The 23,140-nt window shown below is 51.7% G+C and overlaps 1 protein-coding gene across 1 annotated transcript in view; it reads left to right on the top strand.

The window, feature by feature from the left end:
* Positions 1–23,140, top strand: part of LOC142219209 (adenosine deaminase domain-containing protein 1-like) — a 44,634-nt gene that overhangs the window by 814 nt on the left and 20,680 nt on the right. Inside the window, exons 2-3 of the mRNA XM_075288162.1 lie at positions 4,696–5,031; positions 16,191–16,316. Of these exons, the coding sequence (XP_075144263.1) occupies positions 4,696–5,031; positions 16,191–16,316 (462 nt within the window). The remainder of the gene's footprint in view (positions 1–4,695; positions 5,032–16,190; positions 16,317–23,140) is intronic.

Genomic DNA, 23,140 nt, shown 5'->3' with positions numbered 1-23,140 from the left:
GAGATGGGGGGAAGAAACTGGGGCACAGATGGGGGGACAAGAAAATGGGGGCAGATGAAGTGGACTGGGGCAGAGAAGGGGGGGACATGAAGCTGGGGGCAGAGATGGGGTGAGAAGAAACTGGGTGCAGAGATGGGGGGAAAGATACTGGGGCCAGATGAACTAGACTGGGGGCACAGATAGGGGGACAAGAAATATAATCGGTTCAGCCCCACCGCCAACCCGCAGATGAAGTCGCGGGTACCAGCTAGTAATATATATAATACCACCCATCTCTGAGGACATGAAAGGTCTAGGTATAGGACAGCTATAGGACCTGCTCCATAATTTGCAGCTCTACAATTTGGCCCGGACACATGGCCGCAAAAACAATGGCCGCATGTACGGGACCATTGAAATATAATAGTCCATACTTTTATCCACAATTGTGGCAGAGATGGGGGAGACATGAGACTGGGGGCAGAGATGGGGGAGAAGACACTGGGGGCAGAGATGGGGGGGACATGAGACTGGGGGCAGAGATGGGGGAGAAGACACTGGGGGCAGAGATGGGGGGGACATGAGACTGGGGGGCAGAGATGGGGGGGGAAACTGGGGGCACAGATGGGGGGACAAGAAAATGGGGGCAGATGAAGTGGACTGGGGCAGAGAAGGGGGGACATGAAGCTGGGGGCAGAGATGGGGGAGAAGACACTGGGGGCAGAGATGGGGGGGACTTGAGACTGGGGGCAGAGATGGGGGAGAAGACACTGGGGGCAGAGATGGGGGGGACATGAGACTGGGGGCAGAGATGGGGAGAAGACACTGGGGGCAGAGATGGAGGGGGGACATGAGACTGGGGGGCAGAGATGGGGGGGAGAAGACACTGGGGGCAGAGATGGGGGAGACATGAGACTGGGGGCAGAGATGGGGGAGAAGACACTGGGGGCAGAGATGGAGGGGGGACATGAGACTGGGGGGCAGAGATGGGGGGAAGAAACTGGGGGCAGAGATGGGGGAACATGAGACTGGAGGGCAGAGATGGGGGGAAGACAATGGGGGCAGAGATGGAGGGGGGCATGAGACTGGGGGGCAGAGATGGGGGGAAGAAACTGGGGGCAGAGATGGGGGAACATAAGACTGGAGGGCAGAGATGGGGGGAAGACAATGGGGGCAGAGATGGAGGGGGGGCATGAGACTGGGGGGCAGAGATGGGGGGCGAGAAACTGGGGGCAGAGATGGGAGGGACATGAGACTGGGGGGCAGAGATGGGGGGGAGAAACTGGGGGCAGAGATGGGGGAACATGAGACTGGAGGGCAGAGATGGGGGGGAAACTGGGGGGCAGAGATGGGGGGAAGAAACTGGGGCACAGATGGGGGGACAAGAAAATGAGGGCAGATGAAGTGGACTGGGGCAGAGAAGGGGGGGACATGAAGCTGGGGGCAGAGATGGGGTGAGAAGAAACTGGGTGCAGAGATGGGGGAAAGATACTGGGGCCAGATGAACTAGACTGGGGGCACAGATAGGGGGACAAGAAATATAATCGGTTCAGCCCCACCGCCAACCCGCAGATGAAGTCGCGGGTACCAGCTAGTAATATATATAATACCACCCATCTCTGAGGACATGAAAGGTCTAGGTATAGGACAGCTATAGGACCTGCTCCATAATTTGCAGCTCTACAATTTGGCCCGGACACATGGCCGCAAAAACAATGGCCGTATGTACGGGACCATTGAAATATAATAGTCCATACTTTTATCCACAATTGTGGCAGAGATGGGGGAGACATGAGACTGGGGGCAGAGATGGGGGAGAAGACACTGGGGGCAGAGATGGGGGGGACATGAGACTGGGGGCAGAGATGGGGGAGAAAACACTGGGGGCAGAGATGGGGGGGACATGACACTGGGGGCAGAGATGGGGGGGACATGAGACTGGGGGCAGAGATGGGGGAGAAGACACTGGGGGCAGAGATGGGGGGGCATGAGACTGGGGGCAGAGATGGGGGAGAAGACACTGGGGGCAGAGATGGGGGGGACATGAGACTGGGGGCAGAGATGGGGGAGAAGACACTGGGGGCAGAGATGGGGGGGACATGAGACTGGGGGCAGAGATGGGGGAGAAGACACTGGGGGCAGAGATGGGGGGGACATGAGACTGGGGGCAGAGATGGGGGAGAAGACACTGGGGGCAGAGATGGAGGGGGGGCATGAGATTGGGGGGCAGAGATGGGGGGGAGAAGACACTGGGGGCAGAGATGGGGGAGACATGAGACTGGGGGCAGAGATGGGGAGAAGACACTGGGGGCAGAGATGGGGGGGACATGAGACTGGGGGCAGAGATGGGGGAGAAGACACTGGGGGCAGAGATGGGGGGACATGAGACTGGGGGCAGAGATGGGGGAGAAGACACTGGGGGCAGAGATGGAGGGGGGACATGAGACTGGGGGGCAGAGATGGGGGGGAGAAGACACTGGGGGCAGAGATGGGGAGACATGAGACTGGGGGGCAGAGATAGGGGGAAGAAACTGGGGGCAGAGATGGGGGAACATGAGACTGGAGGGCAGAGATGGGGGGAAGACAATGGGGGCAGAGATGGAGGGGGGGCATGAGACTGGGGGGCAGAGATGGGGGGCGAGAAACTGGGGGCAGAGATGGGAGGGACATGAGACTGGGGGCAGAGATGGGGGGAGAAACTGGGGGCAGAGATGGGGGAACATGAGACTGGAGGGCAGAGATGGGGGGAAACTGGGGGCAGAGATGGGGGAAGAAACTGGGGCACAGATGGGGGGACAAGAAAATGGGGGCAGATTAAGTGGACTGGGGGCAGAGAAGGGGGGACATGAAGCTGGGGGCAGAGATGGGGTGAGAAGAAACTGGGTGCAGAGATGGGGGGAAAGATACTGGGGCCAGATGAACTAGACTGGGGGCACAGATAGGGGGACAAGAAATATAATCGGTTCAGCCCCACCGCCAACCCGCAGATGAAGTCGCGGGTACCAGCTAGTAATATATATAATACCACCCATCTCTGAGGACATGAAAGGTCTAGGTATAGGACAGCTATAGGACCTGCTCCATAATTTGCAGCTCTACAATTTGGCCCGGACACATGGCCGCAAAAACAATGGCCGTATGTACGGGACCATTGAAATATAATAGTCCATACTTTTATCCACAATTGTGGCAGAGATGGGGGAGACATGAGACTGGGGGCAGAGATGGGGGAGAAGACACTGGGGGCAGAGATGGGGGGGACATGAGACTGGGGGCAGAGATGGGGGAGAAGACACTGGGGGCAGAGATGGGGGGACATGAGACTGGGGGCAGAGATGGGGGAGAAGACACTGGGGGCAGAGATGGGGGGGACATGAGACTGGGGGCAGAGATGGGGGAGAAGACACTGGGGGCATTGATGGAGGGGGGACATGAGACTGGGGGGCAGAGATGGGGGGGAGAAGACACTGGGGGCAGAGATGGGGGGACATGAGACTGGGGGGCAGAGATGGGGGGAAGAAACTGGGGGCAGAGATGGGGGAACATGAGACTGGAGGGCAGAGATGGGGGGAAGAAACTGGGGGCACAGATGGGGGGACAAGAAACTGGGGGCAGATGAAGTGGACTGGGAGAAGAGAAGGGGGGACATGAAGCTGGCGGCACAGATAGGGTGAGAAGAAACTGGGGGCAGAGATAGGGGACAAGATTCTGGGGCCAGATGAACTAGACTGGGGGCACAGATAGGGGGACAAGAAATATAAGTGTTTCAGCCCCACCGCCAACCCGTAGACGAAGTCGCAGGTACCAGCTAGTTACCATATAATGTGACATATGTCAGTTTTGAAAAACTTTTGGGCTGTGTCCTGAAGGGGTTAAAGTGTAGCTAAACTTTGTGAAAACTTTTGATTTTCTGGCTTCTGCGTTGAGAACTGTTCCTGACTCTCACTGAATGTTACTGTGTATGGAGTACGGGGAAACCTTAGCGTCATATATGAAGAAAATCTCCTTTTTTTTATATGACTCCTAAATCAAGTTTGTAATGTCCCAGATATAACTGTTTAAAATTACCCTCCCCTCATTTTCTCTGCCTGTCCTCCATAAACATTAACATTCAGTGAGAGGCACGAACAGCTCAATACGGAAGACAGGGGGAGAAAAAAGACAGGCCAATTTCACAGAAAGAAGACAAAAACGTGTTATTACAAAACGTATTAATGAGACAAAGACTGCCAGAAAATCAAAAGTTATCTGAAAGTTTAGTTATACTGTAAGCCTGATGGTATCTATAGACAGACCTTTCTTAGTAACAGGGAATGAACAACAAATTAGCTAGAAGGGAGACACCAAGTTCTCAGGCAGAAAGCAGCAACTTTTTTTCATGAAATTGCTTTAGAATTTGGTGCAGAATCTCATGATTTATGAAATGAGACCAAGTTGGTTGAAAAGTTACTGACCATTTACAAGTGGGTGGACCTTGGGGAGTGGCCACGTACAGACAATGTCTATAGAACTTTGGCTACTCTAAGACTATCATGTGATTTGTACCCAACTTTACTTCAGTGTATTTATGTCTGCTGCTTCTGCTTGTCCCAGTAGCAAGGATGTTGGGAGAAGTAGTTCATGTATTTATTTCATTGTGACCTCTTTATTGAAGTTAAGAAAAGTTGACAAAAGAAAAAATGGCAGTGCCGAATAATTTTAGCTTTTTTCTTACAGATAAAATGGCGAGTGATTATTTCTGGAATCTGAAATCTAGAGTTCCAACTTTCACTGAAATGTTAGCTCCTTTTATGAGTGCAGTGCCACCTCCTTCAATGAGTCAGTCTGGAACTTCACCCCTTTCTATGAATTGGTCGAGAACGGCCCCCCCTGTTATGAGTCAGTCGGAAGCATCACCCCCTTCTGTGAGTCAGTCAAAAGCTCCAACCCCCTTTATGTGTCAGTTGGGAGCATTGCCCCCTTCTACGAACATATTTGAAGCGTCACTCCCTTCTACAAGTAAGTCTGGATCACCACTCCATTCTACGTCCCTGGATTCATGCAAAGGAGCAGGTGAGAAGACTCTGCTGTCAGGTTGTACTTCATTCCCAGTTTTCCTGTTGTATTTGTACCAGGGACGTTTTTTTTTTTGTTTTTTTTTTTTTTTTTTATGTAGATTGTGAGCCCCACATAGAGCTCACGATGTACATTTTTCCCTATAAGTATGTCTTTTTTGGAATATGGGATGGAAATCCATGCAAACACCGGGAGAACATACAAACTGCTTGCAGATGGTTTTTTGCCCTTGGCGGGATTTGAACACCCGGACTCCAGCGCTGCAAGGCTACAGTGCTAACCACTGAGCCCCCGTGTGGCCCCCAGTGACGTTTTTCATAAGGGCCCGGCGTAATGTGGAGACTTACAGTACAGACCAAAAGTTTGGACACACTTTCTCATTTCTGTATTTTCATGACTATGAAAATTGTAGATTCACACTGAAGGCATCAAAACTATGACTTAGAGGGGCCTCACGGTGGCTCAGTGGTTAGCACTGTAGCCTTGCAGCGCTGGAGTCCTGGTGTTCAAATCCCGCCAAGGGCTAAAAAACCATCTGCAAGAAGTTTGTATGTTCTCCCCGTGTTTGCATGGATTTCCATCCCATATTCCAAAGACATACTGATAGGGAAAAATGTACATTGTGATCTCTATGTGGGGCTCACAATCTACATTAAAAAAGAAAAAAAAAAAAAACTATGAATTAGCACATGTGGAATTATATACTTAACAAAAAAGTGTGACACAACTGAAAATCTGTCTTATATTCTAGGTTCTTCAAAGTAGCCACCTTTTTCTTTGATTACTGCTTTGCACACTCTTGGCATTCTTTTGATGAGCTTCAAGAGGTAGTCACCTGAAATGGTCTTCCAACAGTCTTGAAGCAGTTCCCAGAGATGCTTAGCACTTGTTGGCTTTTTTGCCTTCACTCTGCGGTCCAACTCACCCCAAACCTCCTGGATTGGGTTCAGGTCTGGTGACTGTGGAGGCCAGGTCATCTGCCGTAGCACCCCATCACTCGACTTCTTGGTCATATAGCCCTTACACAGCCTGGAGGTGTGCTTGGAGTTATTGTCCTGTTGAAAAATAAATGATGGTCCAACTAAATGCAAACTGGATGGAATAGCATGATGCTGCAAGATGCTGTGGTAGCCATGCTGGTTCAATATGCCTTCAGTTTTGAATAAATCCCCAACAGTGTCACCAGCTTGACACCCCACACCATCACAGCTCCTCCTCCATGCTTCATGGTGGGAACCAGGCATGTAGAGTCCATCCGTTCACCTTTTCTGTGTCGCACAAAGACACAGTGGTTGGAATCAAAGATCTCAAATTTGGACTCATCAGACCAAAGCACAGATTTCCACTGGTCTAATATCCATTCCTTGTGCTCTTTAGCCCAAACAAGTCTCTTCTGCTTGTTGCCTGTCCTTAGCAGTGGTTTTCTAGCAGCTCTTTTACCATGAAGGCCTGATGCACAAAGTCTCCTCTTAACAGTTGTTGTAGAGATGTGTCTGCTTCTAGAACTCTGTGTGGCATTGACCTGGTCTCTAATCTGAGCTGCTGTTAACCTGCGATATTTGAGGCTGGTGACTCGGATGAACTTATCCTCCGCAGCAGAGGTGACTCTTGGTCTTCCTTTCCTGGGGCGGTCCTCATGTGAGCCAGGTTCTTTGTAGCACTTTATGGATTTTGCAACTGCATTTGGGGACACTTTCAAAGTTTTCCCAATTTTTCGGACTGACTGATCTTCATTTCTTAAAGTAATGATGACTACTCGTTTTTCTTTACTTAGCTGCTTTTTTCTTGCCATAATACAAATTATAAGTCTATTCAGTAGGACTATCAGCTGTATATCCACCTGACTTCTGCACAACACAACTGATGGTCCCAACCTCATTTATAAGGCAAGAAATCCCACTTATTAAACCTGACAGAGCACACCTGTGAAGTGAAAACCATTTCTGGTGACTACCTCTTGAAGCTCATCAAGAGAATGCCAAGAGTGTGCAAAGCAGTAATCAAAGCAAAAGGTGGCTACTTTGAAGAACCGAGAATATAAGACAGATTTTCAGTTGTTTCCCACTTTTTGTTAAGTATTTAATTCCACATGTGCTAATTCATAGTTTTGATGCCTTCAGTGTGAATCTACAATTTTCATAGTCATGAAAATACGGAAAACTCTTTGAGAAGGTGTGTCCAAACTTTTGGTCTGTACTGTACGTGATATTGTCTTGTAGATGCCAAGGTGCCAGGACAAAGGAGTATAAGTGTCTCTAATTGTTAGCTCTCCTTGAGCTGATGGCTGCAGACTCTATATAAGTGAATAGTACAGAGTGTGGGCGAGGAGCTGCACTAGTTGTGGCTGTATGTATCTTCTATTGGCTTGTACTATGGAGTTGGCCATAGTGCAAACATTATCTCTGTTTCCTGCTGTCAGTCCTCCACTCAGACCTCACTATCCTCTTTATCCATGTCACTTTTCTCCGATTATTTTTAACAAAGTCCCCAAAGAGTTTCTTGCAAAGTGTATACGGGGTAGCCTGGACCCAGTGTGTGCCTTACATCAGTATGTCCGCACGCAACGTATGGAGTTGGAGCTGCAGGAGACATTCGCTGTAGGTGAGGACTTCTCTATTAGCCCTTTCATCATTGTCCTTTCTTAAAGGGGTATTCCCATCTAAAGCATTCTATTTATAATGGTAGCTTAGGTAAATTGAATAGTTTTCCTACTATTGCTTTAAAACAAGGAAGCTTTAGCAAAGCTTCCTTGTTTTCCTGCTATGTGAGATTATTCCTCCCATTGTTTACACATCGGTTTTATAGCGCAGGACATGTGTGATAAGACAGGACAGATGACATCACTCACTTCTCTCACTGTTATCTGTAGGAGCAGGAGATGCTGCTTTACATACAGTACACAAAATATACAGACAGATATAATACTAACAATGACTGACTGGCCCAGTGGGGTAGAGGGCCCTGCCTACGAGGGCTTACAATCTATGAGGGAAGAGGGATAGAGACAGAAGGTGAGGGAGAGGCTGCTCAGATGGCGGTGTGGTGATGGTGTTATTGGAGGTTTTAGGCCTTCCTGAATAGATGAGTCTTCAGGGCCTTCTTGCCTGTGATTGTGGGGGTCAGTCTTATGTGTCTTGATAAGGAGTTCCAGAGTACGGGGGATGCACGGGAGAAATCTTGGAGATGGTTGTGTGATGAGCGGATGAGAACAGAGTGGAGTAGGAGGTCTTTGGAGGATCAGAGGATACTTGAACTTAATTTGAAGGGCAGCGTGTAGGTGTAGCCAGTGAAAGGAATGACAGAGGGGAGCAGCCGTTGATGAACCGGGGGGGGGGGGGCAAGGTGAATTAAGTGAGCAGCAAAGTTTAAGGTGGACTGGAGGGGGACGAGGGTATTCACTGGGAGTCCATGGAGAAGGGTGTTACAGTAATCTAAGCGGTAGATTATGAGGGCATGGACTTGCATCTTAGCAGTTTCTGGGGTGAGGAAAGAGCGGATTCGATGGATATTCTTGAGTTGGAGGTGGCAGGAGGTGTTGAGGGTTTGATCATACGACTTGAAGGATAGGTCGGAGTCCAGGGTTATCCCAAGGCAACGGGCCCGTGGAACAGGGGTAAGTGTGCTTCTGTTAACATTGATAGATGGATCAGGTAGAGGGGCCGTACGAGGTGGGGTGGTGGAGATGATGAACTCTGTTTTTTCCATGTTCAGTTTGAGAAAGCAGGAGGAGAGGAAGGAGGCTACAGCCGCTAAGCATTCTGGAACTCTGGCCAGCAGGGAGGTAATGTCTGGTGCAGAGAGGTATATTTGAATGTCATCAGCATAACAATGGTATTAAAAACCATGGGATTCTATCAGTGGCATAACTAGGACATGGCGAACTTTGGTGTCAGTCGGGGGGCCCCCCCCAAAGACATCGACCAACCGAGCCCCCCCGCATTTATACGCACACTATTATGCCCCATAGTGGCCCCTGCACACAGTATTATGCCCCATAGTGGCCCCTGCACACAGTATTATGCCCCATAGTGACCCCTGCACACAGTATTATGCCCCATAGTGGCTCCTGCACACAGTAATATGCCCCATAGTGGCCCCTGCACATATTATTATGCCCCATAGTTGCCCCTTCACACAGTATTGTGCTCCATAGTGGCCACTGCACACGGTATTATGTCCCATGGTGGCCCCTGCACACAGTATTATGCGCCATTGTGGACACCCATGAACAATTATTATACTCTGGGGGGGTTTCAGTCTCCAGAGTATAATAATTGGAGACCCAGGGGGGATAAAAACATAAAAAAAAACCACTGTTACTTACCTATCACTGGCTCCACTGCACTCTCCAACCACTGTTGGCCATCTTCAATGACGTCTGGAACGTCATGTGACCAGGGGGGCCTGTGTCGCAACGCATATGGACACAGGTCCCTGTCATGGGACATCAAGGACATCACGTAAGTAGGCCCAAAGCCGGCCCGGAGATGTAACACTGTTTTTCATGTGTCGTTACCTTCCTGGGCCTCCGATCATTATACTCGGGGGTCCGAAAAGACCCTCGAGTAGAATAGTGCTTGTGGGGCGCACAGCGTCACTTACCGATACTGCCCCCTGCCAGGATCGGTAAGTAAGTAGGGCTATTAAAAAAAAAATCAGCAGTAGTGGCTGTCGCCGGGCCCCCTAATGTCCCAGGCCCTGTGGCAGCCACTACCGCTGCTACCCAGGTAGTTACGCCCCTGGATCCTATGAATTGGCCTAGGCTGAGGGTGTAGATGGAGAACAAGAACAAGGAGTCCTAGGACGGAGCCTTGGGGGACACCTACAGAAAGAAGGTGTTGCGAGAAGGTGGTATGCAAGTGAGAGATGCTGGATGTGCTGTTGATGAGGTATGAGCAGATCCAGGAAAGGGCCAGGTCTGAGATTCCAAGGGATGAGAAAGTTTCTAATGAGAGGGAGTGGTCGACTATGTCAAAGGCAGAGGAAAGTCAACCAAGAAGAGGACAGAGTAGTGACGCTTGGCTTTGGCCATTAAAAGGTCATTAGTGACTTTGGTTAGGACAGTTTCTGTGGAGTGATTGGGTCTGAAGCTTTACTGTAGTCTGTCTAAGAGTAAGTTGGACGAGAGATAGGATACTTCGGAATGAACTTGTTTCTCAAGCAGTTTCGAGACATACGGGAGCAGTGAGATGGGGCAATAGTTGGCTGGAGAGGATGGGTCGAGAGACAGTTTCTTAAGTGTAGGAATGACTGTGGCAAGTTTGAAGGGGGAAGGGAAGGATCCATTTGTTAGGGATAGGTTAAAGAGATGGTGGGTTAGGACTGGAGTGATCACTTCAGTGAGTTTGGGGATGCCATATGACTGAATAGGGTCAAGCGCGCAGGAGGTGAGGTGGGATATGGAGATTAGGGAGGAGAGCTTTTCATCAGTGACAGTGGAGAAACAGGTTAAGAATGAGGAGCACCGAGTAGTTGGATAGAGTGGTTGCCGGGGGTGTAGGGTGAGACTGTCTCTGATGGTGTCAATTTTACTTTTGAAATTAGAGACAAAGTCGTCAGCCGAGATAAGTGATGTCGGAGGGGGCATAGGAAGACGGACAGATGACATCACTCACTGATCTCATTGTTATCTACAGCTCTGCAGGCAGGACCTACGTGATAAGACAGGACAGATGACATCACTGGCTGTTATCTACAGCTCTGCAGGCAGGACCTGTGTGATAAGACAGGACAGATGACATCACTCACTGTTATCTACAGCTCTGCAGGCAGGACCTGCGTGATAAGACAGGACAGATGACATCACTGACTGTTATCTACAGCTCTGCAGGCAGGACCTGCGTGATAAGACAGGACAGATGACATCACTGACTGTTATTTACAGCTCTGCAGGCCAGACCTGCGTGATAAGACAGGACAGATGACATCACTCACTGTTATCTACAGCTCTGCAGGCAGGACCTGTTTAATAAGACAGGACAGATGACATCACTCACTGTTCTCTACAGCTCTGCAGGCAGGACCTGCGTGATAAGACAGGACAGATGACATCACTCACTGTTACCTACAGCTCTGCAGGCAGGACCTGCGTGATAAGACAGGACAGATGACATCACTGACTGTTATCTACAGCTCTGCAGGCAGGACCTGCGTGATAAGACAGGACAGATGACATCACTGACTGTTATTTACAGCTCTGCAGGCCAGACCTGCGTGATAAGACAGGGCAGATGACATCACTCACTGTTATCTACAGCTCTGCATGCAGGACCTGCGTGATAAGACAGGACAGATGACATCACTGACTGTTATCTACAGCTCTGCAGGCAGGACCTGCGTGATAAGACAGGACAGATGACATCACTGACTGTTATTTACAGCTCTGCAGGCCAGACCTGTTTGATAAGACAGGACAGATGACATCGCTCACTGTTCTCTACAGCTCTGCATGCAGGACCTGCGTGATAAGACAGGACAGATGACATCACTCACTGTTATCTACAGCTCTGCAGGCCAGACCTGTTTGATAAGACAGGACAGATGACATCGCTCACTGTTCTCTACAGCTCTGCATGCAGGACCTGCGTGATAAGACAGGACAGATGACATCACTCACTGCTCTCACTGTTGTCTACAACTCTGCATTCAGTTAATTGCAGTTTATTGATAAAGCTGAATCTGTTATCTCTCTGTGTAAACAAACTGATAACAATAAGAAGCAGATACATGTTCTCCACAAACCTGTGTAAAGTAATAGACATTTACTGTGCATATTATCTGATCAGCATTTATATTAGATTTCTAGTAATTATAATACGCATTGTGATACTTCATAGTGCGCTATTCAGTAAGCTGGGGGTTTGCGGCTTTGACTGTGTGTAAAAGAATAAAGTGAGAAGAGACAGCAGGCAAAGCTGTTGAGACTGGTAGACAGGAAAACCCCTTTAATTCATTATATGTGATGCAGCCATGTCATATTGTCATGTTATGAAAAACACAGGATAAACTGCTGACCACTGAGACCATGACAACTATCCTGACAACCAGATAAGGTCGAGGTTAGGTAATCGGCCCCACGTATAGAAGGTGGATATATATTGTGTGAATTAATTTCTCTTTGTTAAATCTTTTGTCGCCAAATCATATAATGCTCTCCAATGCCCCCACACAGTCTATATGATGATCTCCCCAGTGCCCCCACACAGTCTATATGATGATCTCCCCAGTGCCCCCACACAGTCTATATGATGATCTCCCCAGTGCCCCCACACAGTCTATACGATGATCTCCCCAGTGCCCCCACACAGTCTATATAATGATCTCCTCAGTGCCTCCACGCAGTATATATGATGATCTCCTCAGTGCCTCCACACAGTCTATACATTGATCTCCTCGGTGCCTCCACGCAGTCTATACGTTGATCTCCTCAGTGCCCCCACACAGTCTATATGATGATCTCCCCAGTGCCCCTACACAGTCTATATGATGATCTCCCCAGTGCCCCTACACAGCACAGTCTATATGATGATCTCCCCAGTGCCCCCACACAGTCTATATAATCCTCAGTGCCCCCACGCAGTATATATGATGATCACCTCAGTACCCCCACACACACTGTATAATGATCTCCTCAGTACTTCCACACAGTTTATATGATGATCTCCTCAGTGCCCCCACACAGTATATATGATGGTCTCCTCAGTGCCCCTACACAGTCTATATAATGATCTCCTCAGTGCCCCCACACAGTCTATATAATGATCTCCTCAGTGCCTCCACGGAGTATATATGATGATCTCCCCAGTACCCCCACACACTCTGTATAATGATATCCTCAGTGCCTCCACGCAGTCTATATAATGATCTCCTCAGTGCTTCCACGCAGTATATATGATGATCTCCTCAGTGCCCCCACACAGTATATATGATGGTCTCCTCAGTGCTTCCACACAGTATATATGATGATCTCCTCAGTGCCCCCACACAGTATATATGATGGTCTCCTCAGTGCCCCTACACAGTCTATATAATGATCTCCTCAGTGCCCCCACACAGTCTATATAATGATCTCCTCAGTGCTTCCACACAGTATATATGATGATCTCCCCAGTATCCAATCACTGTGGGACAAAGCGATCCTCAAGTCATACCTTACAAGGGAAGACCATATACCATATAGGGGGGACCATATACTTTTTAAAGGGGTCCTTTCACCAACAGCTCCAGTTCTTTGCATAATTTGGTGCTGGGCTGGAGCAGATAGTTTGGGACCACCCACCTGACAGTTCAAAGCCAGATTAGAAAATTGGGTGCTGAAGCTATTCAGTGATTGGTCAGGAGTGGTGGCGGCTACAGAGAACATAACAACTGCCCCAGAATCAGTGGAGTATCACCTACAGAAGGATTCAAAGATCTAGTGCCAGTGGTGAAAGCTCCTCTGTAAGGTCATGTCTCTGACCACTGCACTGATCAGGGGTCCTTGGTCCCAACTAGTTGTCACTGACATACCATGTAATGTTCCATTTTGTGTCTTAGGACGTCCTAGCGGGACTTTGTATGGCTTTTGTGCCATAGTGGATGGAGTGCATTACAGCACTGGAATAGGGGCATCCAAAAAAAGAGGCCAAGAGGAATGCAGCAAGACTGGCTTTGGATGAGATACTCCAGAGCGGATTGGTATCTGAACTACACGGTACGTCTATACATAAATATGGCACAGCTTCTATACAGTGCGGTACCCTCTATACATAAATATGGCACAGTTCCTATAAAGTGCAGTATCTCTATACATATATATGACGCAGCTCCTATACAGTGTGATACCTCTATACATATATATGGCGCAGCTCCTATACAGTGCGGTACCTCTATACATAAATATGGCACAGCTCCGATACAGTGCGGTATCTCTATACATAAATATGGTGCAGTTCCTATACAGTGTGGTACCTCTATACATAAATATGGCACAGCTCCGATACAGTGCGGTATCTCTATACATAAATATGGCACAGTTCCTATAAAGTGCAGTATCTCTATACATATATATGACGCAGCTCCTATACAGTGTGATACCTCTATACATATATATGGCGCAGCTCCTATACAGTGTGGTACCTCTATACATAAATATGGCACAGCTCCGATACAGTGCGGTATCTCTATACATAAATATGGCGCAGTTCCTATACAGTGCGGTACCTCTATACATAAGTATGGCGCAGCTCCTATATAGTTTGTTATGTCCATATACACTCACCGGCCACTTTATTAGTTACACCATGCTAGTAACGGGTTGGACCCCCTTTTGCCTTCAGAACTGCCTCAATTCTTCGTGGCATAGATTCAACAAGGTGCTGGAAGCATTCCTCAGAGATTTTGGTCCATATTGACATGATGGCATCACACAGTTGCCGCAGATTTGTCGGCTGCACATCCATGATGCGAATCTCCCGTTCCACCACATCCCAAAGATGCTCTATTGGATTGAGATCTGGTGACTGTGGAGGCCATTGGAGTACAGTGAACTCATTGTCATGTTCAAGAAACCAGTCTGAGATGATTCCAGCTTTATGACATGGCATTGCATTATCCTGCTGAAAGTAGCCATCAGATGTTGGGTACATTGTGGTCATAAAGGGATGGACATGGTCAGCAATAATACTCAGGTAGGCTTTGGCGTTGCAACGATGCTCAATTGGTACCAAGGGGCCCAAAGAGTGCCAAGAAAATATTCCCCACACCATGACACCACCACCACCAGCCTGAACCGTTGATACAAGGCAGGATGGATCCATGCTTTCATGTTGTTGACGCCAAATTCTGACCCTACCATCCGAATGTTGCAGCAGAAATCGAGACTCATCAGACCAGGCAACGTTTTTCCAATCTTCAATTGTCCAATTTCGATGAGCTTGTGCAAATTGTAGCCTCAGTTTCCTGTTCTTAGCTGAAAGGAGTGGCACCCGGTGTGGTCTTCTGCTGCTGTAGCCCATCTGCCTCAAAGTTCGACATCCTGTGCGTTCAGAGATACTCTTCTGGCTACCTTGGTTGTAACGGGTGGCTATTTGAGTCACTGTTGCCTTTCTATCAGCTCGAACCAGTCTGGCCATTCTCCTCTGACATCAACAACGCATTTCCGCCCACAGAACTGCCGCTCAATGGATGTTTTTTCTTTTTCGGACCATTCTCTGTAAACCCTAGAGATGGTTGTGCGTGAAAATCCCAGTAGATCAGCAGTTTCTGAAATACTCAGATCAGCCCTTCTGGCACCAACAACCATGCCACGTTCAAAGGCACTCAAATCACCTTTCTTCCCCATACTGATGCTCGGTTTGAACTGCAGGAGATTGTCTTGACCATGTCTACATGCCTAAATGCACTAAGTTGCCGCCATGTGATTGGCTGATTAGAAATTAAGTGTTACCGAGCAGTTGGACAGGTGTACCTAATAAAGTGGCCGGTGAGTGTATATAATATATACAGTATATTGCTGCTTCTACTCCATTCCTCTTTGCTTCTTCAGCCACCTTTCATGCGTTGGTCGGGTTTCATGTCTCTAGTTGAGTTGCTTCTTTAGATCTGTATAGCCAGTACTACAGGGGCCATATTCACACTGTGCAGCATACATTTGATGTCTGTACTAGAAAAGCTTTTGGTGTTTTCTCCCTCACCGGAGCTGGAGCGTATTCTGTCAAGGGCTGGTATATGTCATGGGTGCCTATAGGTGACCTACCCCTATACAATGCCAACAACAGAGGTGTATAAACTGGGCGATGGTAGGTACAATGTGAATGCTGCCTTAGCTCTATATTCAGACACACAGTTATTTGTCTTGTGGCACGGAGCGCTTCTTTACATAGACTTGAGGTACACTGATGTAGCTATACATGCAGCGGCTTAGATTCAGCAGGGGACGTCACTGGGTCTGTGTGATACATATAGATGATATCTGTATTCCCTCCATAGGCCAATTCACATCATGTAGGCAGGAATCAGACCTGTCCTGATTGGCTCATGGGCCCCTGTTAATACAAGGACATGTGTATGGAGCCCTAAAAAATAACAGGTCTGTGTGCCAGCTGTGAAAGATACAGCCAGCTCATGTTCTTCTTGGGATCTATGCCCCTGTATACACTGTTGTTTTTTTTCTCCAGATAAGCGCTCTGGTGTTCATGAGGAGATAGCACTCGCTGTAAAGGAGAAGTTCACTGAACTGGTGTCCAAGTGTCCACAATATGAAGGCTGCAGGAACTCTCTGGCTGCATTTGTCATGGTCTATGGTAAGAAAATCAGGATGCTGAAATGGTAGGGACAATCTCTGGAGGCCGCAAGGCGCATCTCACTCAGAGGCAGAGAATCTGGCTGCAGCCATGCTGGAAGGGGTGAGGCTTCAGATGCAGCCATGCTGGAAGGGGGGAGGCTTTGGCTGCAGCCATACTGGAAGGGGGGAGGCTTCAGATGCAGCCATGCTGGAAGGGGGGAGGCTTCAGATGCAGCCATTCTGGAAGGGGGGAGGCTTCAGATGCAGCCATGCTGGAAGGGGGAAGGCTTCAGATGCAGCCATACTGGAAGGGGGGAGGCTTCAGATGTAGCCATGCTGGAAGGGGTGAGGCTTCAGATGCAGCCATTTTGGAAGGCTTCAGATGCAGCTATGCTGGAAGGGGGGAGGCTTCAGATGCAGCCATGCTGGAAGGGGGAGGCTTCAGATGCAGCCATGCTGGAAGGGGGGAGGCTTCAGATGCAGCCATGCTGGAAGGGGGGAGGCTTCAGATGCAGACATGCTGGAAGGGGGGAGGCTTCAGATGCAGCCATACTGGAAGGGGGGAGGCTTCAGATGCAGCCATGCTGGAAGGTGGGAGGCTTCAGATGCAGCCATGCTGGAAGGGGGGAGGCTTCAGATGCAGCCATGCTGGAAGGCTTCAGATGCAGCTATGCTGGAAGGGGGGAGGCTTCAGATGCATCCATGCTGGAAGGGGGGAGGCTTCAGATGCAGCCATACTGGAAGGGGGGAGGCTTCAGATGCAGCCATGCTGGAAGGCTTCAGATGCAGCTACGCTGGAAGGAGGGAGGCTTCAGATGCAGCCATGCTGGAAGGGGTGAGGCTTCAGATGCAGCCATGCTGGAAGGGGGGAGGCTTCAGATGCAGCCATGCTGGAAGGGGGGAGGCTTCAGATGCAGCCATGCTGGAAGGGGGAGGCTTCAGATGCAGCCATGCTGGAAGGGGTGAGGCTTCAGATGCAGCCATGCTGGAAGGGGAGAGGCTTCAGATGCAGACATACTGGAAGGGGTGAGGCTTCAGATGCAGCCATGCTGGAAGGTGGGAGGCTTCAGATGCAGCCATGCTGGAAGGGGGGAGGCTTCAGATGCAGCCATACTGGAAGGGGGGAGGCTTCAGATGCAGCCATGCTGGAAGGGGTGAGGCTTCAGATGCAGCCATGCTGGAAGGCTTCAGATGCAGCCATGCTGGAAGGGGGAAGGCTTCAGATGCAGCCATACTGGAAGGGGGGAGGCTTCAGATGCAGCCATGCTGGAAGGGGTGAGGCTTCAGATGCAGCCATGCTGGAAGGCTTCAGATGCAGCTATGCTGGAAGGGGGGAGGCTTCAGATGTAGCCATGCTGGAAGGGGGGAGGCTTCAGATGCAGCCATGCTGGAAGGTGGGAGGCTTCAGATGCAGCCATGCTGGAAGGGGGGAGGCTTCAGGTGCAGACATGCTGGAAGGGGGGAGGCTTCAGATGCAGCCATGCTGGAAGGGGTGAGGCTTCAGATGCAGCCATACTGGAAGGCTTCAGATGCAGCCATGCTGGAAGGGGGGAGGCTTCAGATGCAGCCATACTGGAAGGGGGGAGGCTTCAGATGCAGCCATGCTGGAAGGGGGGAGGCTTCAGATGCAGCCATGCTGGAAGGGGTGAGGCTTCAGATGCAGCCATGCTGAAAGGCTTCAGATGCAGCCATTCTGGAAGGGGGGAGGCTTCAGATGCAGCCATGCTGGAAGGGGGGAGGCTTCAGATGCAGCCATGCTGGAAGGGGTGAGGCTTCAGATGCAGCCATGCTGGAAGGTGGGAGGCTTCAGATGCATCCATACTGGAAGGGGGGAGGCTTCAGATGCAGCCATACTGGAAGGGGGGAGGCTTTGGCTGCAGCCATGCTGGAAGTGGCAAGGCTTCAGATGCAGCCATGCTGGAAGGTGAGAGGCTTCAGATGCAGCCATTCTGGAAGGGGGGAGGCTTCAGATGCAGCCATGCTGGAAGGGGGAAGGCTTCAGATGCAGCCATACTGGAAGGGGGGAGGCTTCAGATGCAGCCATGCTGGAAGGGGTGAGGCTTCAGATGCAGCCATTCTGGAAGGCTTCAGATGCAGCTATGCTGGAAGGGGGGAGGCTTCAGATGCAGCCATGCTGGAAGGGGGGAGGCTTCAGATGCAGCCATGCTGGAAGGGGGGAGGCTTCAGATGCAGACATGCTGGAAGGGGGGAGGCTTCAGATGCAGCCATACTGGAAGGGGGGAGGCTTCAGATGCAGCCATGCTGGAAGGTGGGAGGCTTCAGATGCAGCCATGCTGGAAGGGGGGAGGCTTCAGATGCAGCCATGCTGGAAGGCTTCAGATGCAGCTATGCTGGAAGGGGGGAGGCTTCAGATGCATCCATGCTGGAAGGGGGGAGGCTTCAGATGCAGCCATACTGGAAGGGGGGAGGCTTCAGATGCAGCCATGCTGGAAGGCTTCAGATGCAGCTACGCTGGAAGGGGGGAGGCTTCAGATGCAGCCATGCTGGAAGGGGTGAGGCTTCAGATGCAGCCATGCTGGAAGGGGGGAGGCTTCAGATGCAGCCATGCTGGAAGGGGGAGGCTTCAGATGCAGCCATGCTGGAAGGGGTGAGGCTTCAGATGCAGCCATGCTGGAAGGGGAGAGGCTTCAGATGCAGCCATACTGGAAGGGGGGAGGCTTCAGATGCAGCCATGCTGGAAGGCTTCAGATGCAGCTACGCTGGAAGGGGGGAGGCTTCAGATGCAGCCATGCTGGAAAGGGTGAGGCTTCAGATGCAGCCATGCTGGAAGGGGGGAGGCTTCAGATGCAGCCATGCTGGAAGGGGGAGGCTTCAGATGCAGCCATGCTGGAAGGGGTGAGGCTTCAGATGCAGCCATGCTGGAAGGGGAGAGGCTTCAGATGCAGACATACAGGAAGGGGGGAGGCTTCAGATGCAGCCATGCTGGAAGGGGGGAGGCTTCAGATGCAGCCATTCTGGAAGGGGGGAGGCTTCAGATGCAGCCATGCTGGAAGGGGTGAGGCTTCAGATGCAGCCATGCTGGAAGGCTTCAGATGCAGCCATGCTGGAAGGGGGGAGGCTTCAGATGCAGCCATGCTGGAAGGGGGGAGGCTTCAGATGCAGCCATGCTGGAAGGGGGAGGCTTCAGATGCAGCCATTCTGGAAGGGGGGAGGCTTCAGATGCAGCCATGCTGGAAGGGGTGAGGCTTCAGATGCAGCCATGCTGGAAGGTGGGAGGCTTCAGATGCATCCATGCTGGAAGGTGGGAGGCTTCAGATGCATCCATACTGGAAGGGGGGAGGCTTCAGATGCAGCCATACTGGAAGGGAGGAGGCTTCGGCTGCAGCCATGCTGGAAGTGGGGAGGCTTCAGATGCAGCCATGCTGGAAGGGGTGAGGCTTCAGATGCAGCCATGCTGGAAGGCTTCAGATGCAGCCATGCTGGAAGGGGGGAGGCTTCAGATGCAGCCATACTGGAAGGGGGGAGGCTTCAGATGCAGCCATGCTGGAAGGGGTGAGGCTTCAGATGCAGCCATGCTGGAAGGCTTCAGATGCAGCCATGCTGGAAGGGGGAAGGCTTCAGATGCAGCCATACTGGAAGGGGGGAGGCTTCAGATGCAGCCATGCTGGAAGGGGTGAGGCTTCAGATGCAGCCATTCTGGAAGGCTTCAGATGCAGCTATGCTGGAAGGGGGGAGGCTTCAGATGCAGCCATGCTGGAAGGGGGGAGGCTTCAGATGCAGCCATGCTGGAAGGTGGGAGGCTTCAGATGCAGCCATGCTGGAAGGGGGGAGGCTTCAGATGCAGACATGCTGGAAGGGGGGAGGCTTCAGATGCAGCCATACTGGAAGGGGGGAGGCTTCAGATGCAGCCATGCTGGAAGGTGGGAGGCTTCAGATGCAGCCATGCTGGAAGGGGGGAGGCTTCAGAGGCAGCCATGCTGGAAGGCTTCAGATGCAGCTATGCTGGAAGGGGGGAGGCTTCAGATGCATCCATGCTGGAAGGGGGGAGACTTCAGATGCAGCCATACTGGAAGGGGGGAAGCTTCAGATGCAGCCATGCTGGAAGGCTTCAGATGCAGTTGTGCTGGAAGGGGGGAGGCTTCAGATGCAGCCATGCTGGAAGGGGTGAGGCTTCAGATGCAGCCATGCTGGAAGGGGGGAGGCTTCAGATGCAGCCATGCTGGAAGGGGGAGGCTTCAGATGCAGCCATGCTGGAAGGGGTGAGGCTTCAGATGCAGCCATGCTGGAAGGGGAGAGGCTTCAGATGCAGACATACTGGAAGGGGTGAGGCTTCAGATGCAGCCATGCTGGAAGGTGGGAGGCTTCAGATGCAGCCATGCTGGAAGGGGGGAGGCTTCAGATGCAGCCATGCTGGAAGGGGTGAGGCTTCAGATGCAGCCATGCTGGAAGGCTTCAGATGCAGCCATGCTGGAAGGGGGAAGGCTTCAGATGCAGCCATACTGGAAGGGGGGAGGCTTCAGATGCAGCCATGCTGGAAGGGGTGAGGCTTCAGATGCAGCCATGCTGGAAGGCTTCAGATGCAGCTATGCTGGAAGGGGGGAGGCTTCAGATGCAGCCATGCTGGAAGGGGGGAGGCTTCAGATGCAGCCATGCTGGAAGGTGGGAGGCTTCAGATGCAGCCATGCTGGAAGGGGGGAGGCTTCAGATGCAGCCATGCTGGAAGGGGTGAGGCTTCAGATGCAGCCATGCTGGAAGGCTTCAGATGCAGCCATGCTGGAAGGGGGGAGGCTTCAGATGCAGCCATACTGGAAGGGGGGAGGCTTCAGATGCAGCCATGCTGGAAGGGGGGAGGCTTCAGATGCAGCCATGCTGGAAGGCTTCAGGTGCAGCCATGCTGGAAGGGGGGAGGCTTCAGATGCAGCCATGCTGGAAGGGGGGAGGCTTCAGATGCAGCCATGCTGGAAGGCTTCAGATGCAGCTATGCTGGAAGGGGGGAGGCTTCAGATGCAGCCATGCTTGAAGGGGTGAGGCTTCAGATGCAGCCATGCTGGAAGGGGGGAGGCTTCAGATGCAGCCATGCTGGAAGGGGGAGGCTTCAGATGCAGCCATGCTGGAAGGGGTGAGGCTTCAGATGCAGCCATGCTGGAAGGGGAGAGGCTTCAGATGCAGACATACTGGAAGGGGTGAGGCTTCAGATGCAGCCATGCTGGAAGGTGGGAGGCTTCAGATGCAGCCATGCTGGAAGGGGGGAGGCTTCAGATGCAGCCATACTGGAAGGGGGGAGGCTTCAGATGCAGCCATGCTGGAAGGGGTGAGGCTTCAGATGCAGCCATGCTGGAAGGTGGGAGGCTTCAGATGAATCCATACTGGAAGGGGGAGGCTTCAGATGCAGCCATACTGGAAGGGGGGAGGCTTCAGATGCAGCCATGCTGGAAGTGGGGAGGCTTCAGATGCAGCCATGCTGGAAGGGGGGAGGCTTCAGATGCAGCCATGCTGGAAGGGGGGAGGCTTCAGATGCAGCCATGCTGGAAGGGGTGAGGCTTCAGATGCAGCCATGCTGGAAGGTGGGAGGCTTCAGATGCATCCATACTGGAAGGGGGGAGGCTTCAGATGCAGCCATACTGGAAGGGGGGAGGCTTCAGATGCTGCCATGCTGGAAGGGGGGAGGCTTCAGATGCAGCCATGCTGGAAGGGGTGAGGCCTCAGATGCAGTCATGCTGGAAGGCTTCAGATGCAGCCATGCTGGAAGGGGGCAGGCTTCAGATGCAGCCATACTGGAAGGGGGGAGGCTTCAGATACAGCCATGCTGGAAGGGGTGAGGCTTCAGATGCAGCCATGCTGGAAGGCTTCAGATGCAGCCATGCTGGAAGGGGGGAGGCTTCAGATGCAGCCATGCTGGAAGGGGGAGGCTTCAGATGCAGCCATACTGGAAGGGGGAGGCTTCAGATGCAGCCATGCTGGAAGGGGTGAGGCTTCAGATGCAGCCATGCTGGAAGGGGAGAGGCTTCAGATGCAGCCATACTGGAAGGGGTGAGGCTTCAGATGCAGCCATGCTGGAAGGTGGGAGGCTTCAGATACAGCCATGCTGGAAGGGGGGAGGATTCAGATGCAGCCATGCTGGAAGGGGGGAGGCTTCAGATGCAGCCATGCTGGAAGGGGTGAGGCTTCAGATGCAGCCATGCTGGAAGGTGAGAGGCTTCAGATGCATCCATACTGGAAGGGGGGAGGCTTCAGATGCAGCCATGCTGGAAGGGGGGAGGCTTCAGATGCAGCCATGCTGGAAGGGGGGAGGCTTCAGATGCAGCCATGCTGGAAGTGGGGAGGCTTCAGATGCAGCCATGCTGGAAGGGGTGAGGCTTCAGATGCAGCCATGCTGGAAGGGGAGAGGCTTCAGATGCAGCCATGCTGGAAGGTGGGAGGCTTCAGATGCAGCCATGCTGGAATGGGGGAGGCTTCAGATGCAGCCATGCTGGAAGGGGGGAGGCTTCAGATGCATCCATACTGGAAGGGGGGAGGCTTCAGATGCAGCCATGCTGGAAGTGGGGAGGCTTCAGATGCAGCCATGCTGGAAGGGGGGAGGCTTCAGATGCATCCATACTTGAAGGGGGGAGGCTTCAGATGCAGCCATGCTGGAAGGGGGGAGGCTTCAGATGCAGCCATGCTGGAAGGCTTCAGATGCAGCCATGCTGGAAGGTGGGAGGCTTCAGATGCAGCCATGCTGGAAGGGGGGAGGCTTCAGATGCAGACATGCTGGAAGGGGGGAGGCTTCAGATGCAGCCATACTGGAAGGGGGGAGGCTTCAGATGCAGCCATGCTGGAAGGTGGGAGGCTTCAGATGCAGCCATGCTGGAAGGGGGGAGGCTTCAGAGGCAGCCATGCTGG

The sequence above is a fragment of the Leptodactylus fuscus genome, chromosome 10, assembly GCF_031893055.1.
Source record: "Leptodactylus fuscus isolate aLepFus1 chromosome 10, aLepFus1.hap2, whole genome shotgun sequence".
In the NCBI taxonomy this organism is placed as follows: Eukaryota; Metazoa; Chordata; class Amphibia; order Anura; family Leptodactylidae; genus Leptodactylus; species Leptodactylus fuscus.
This window is presented reverse-complemented; position numbering and strand designations above follow the sequence as displayed.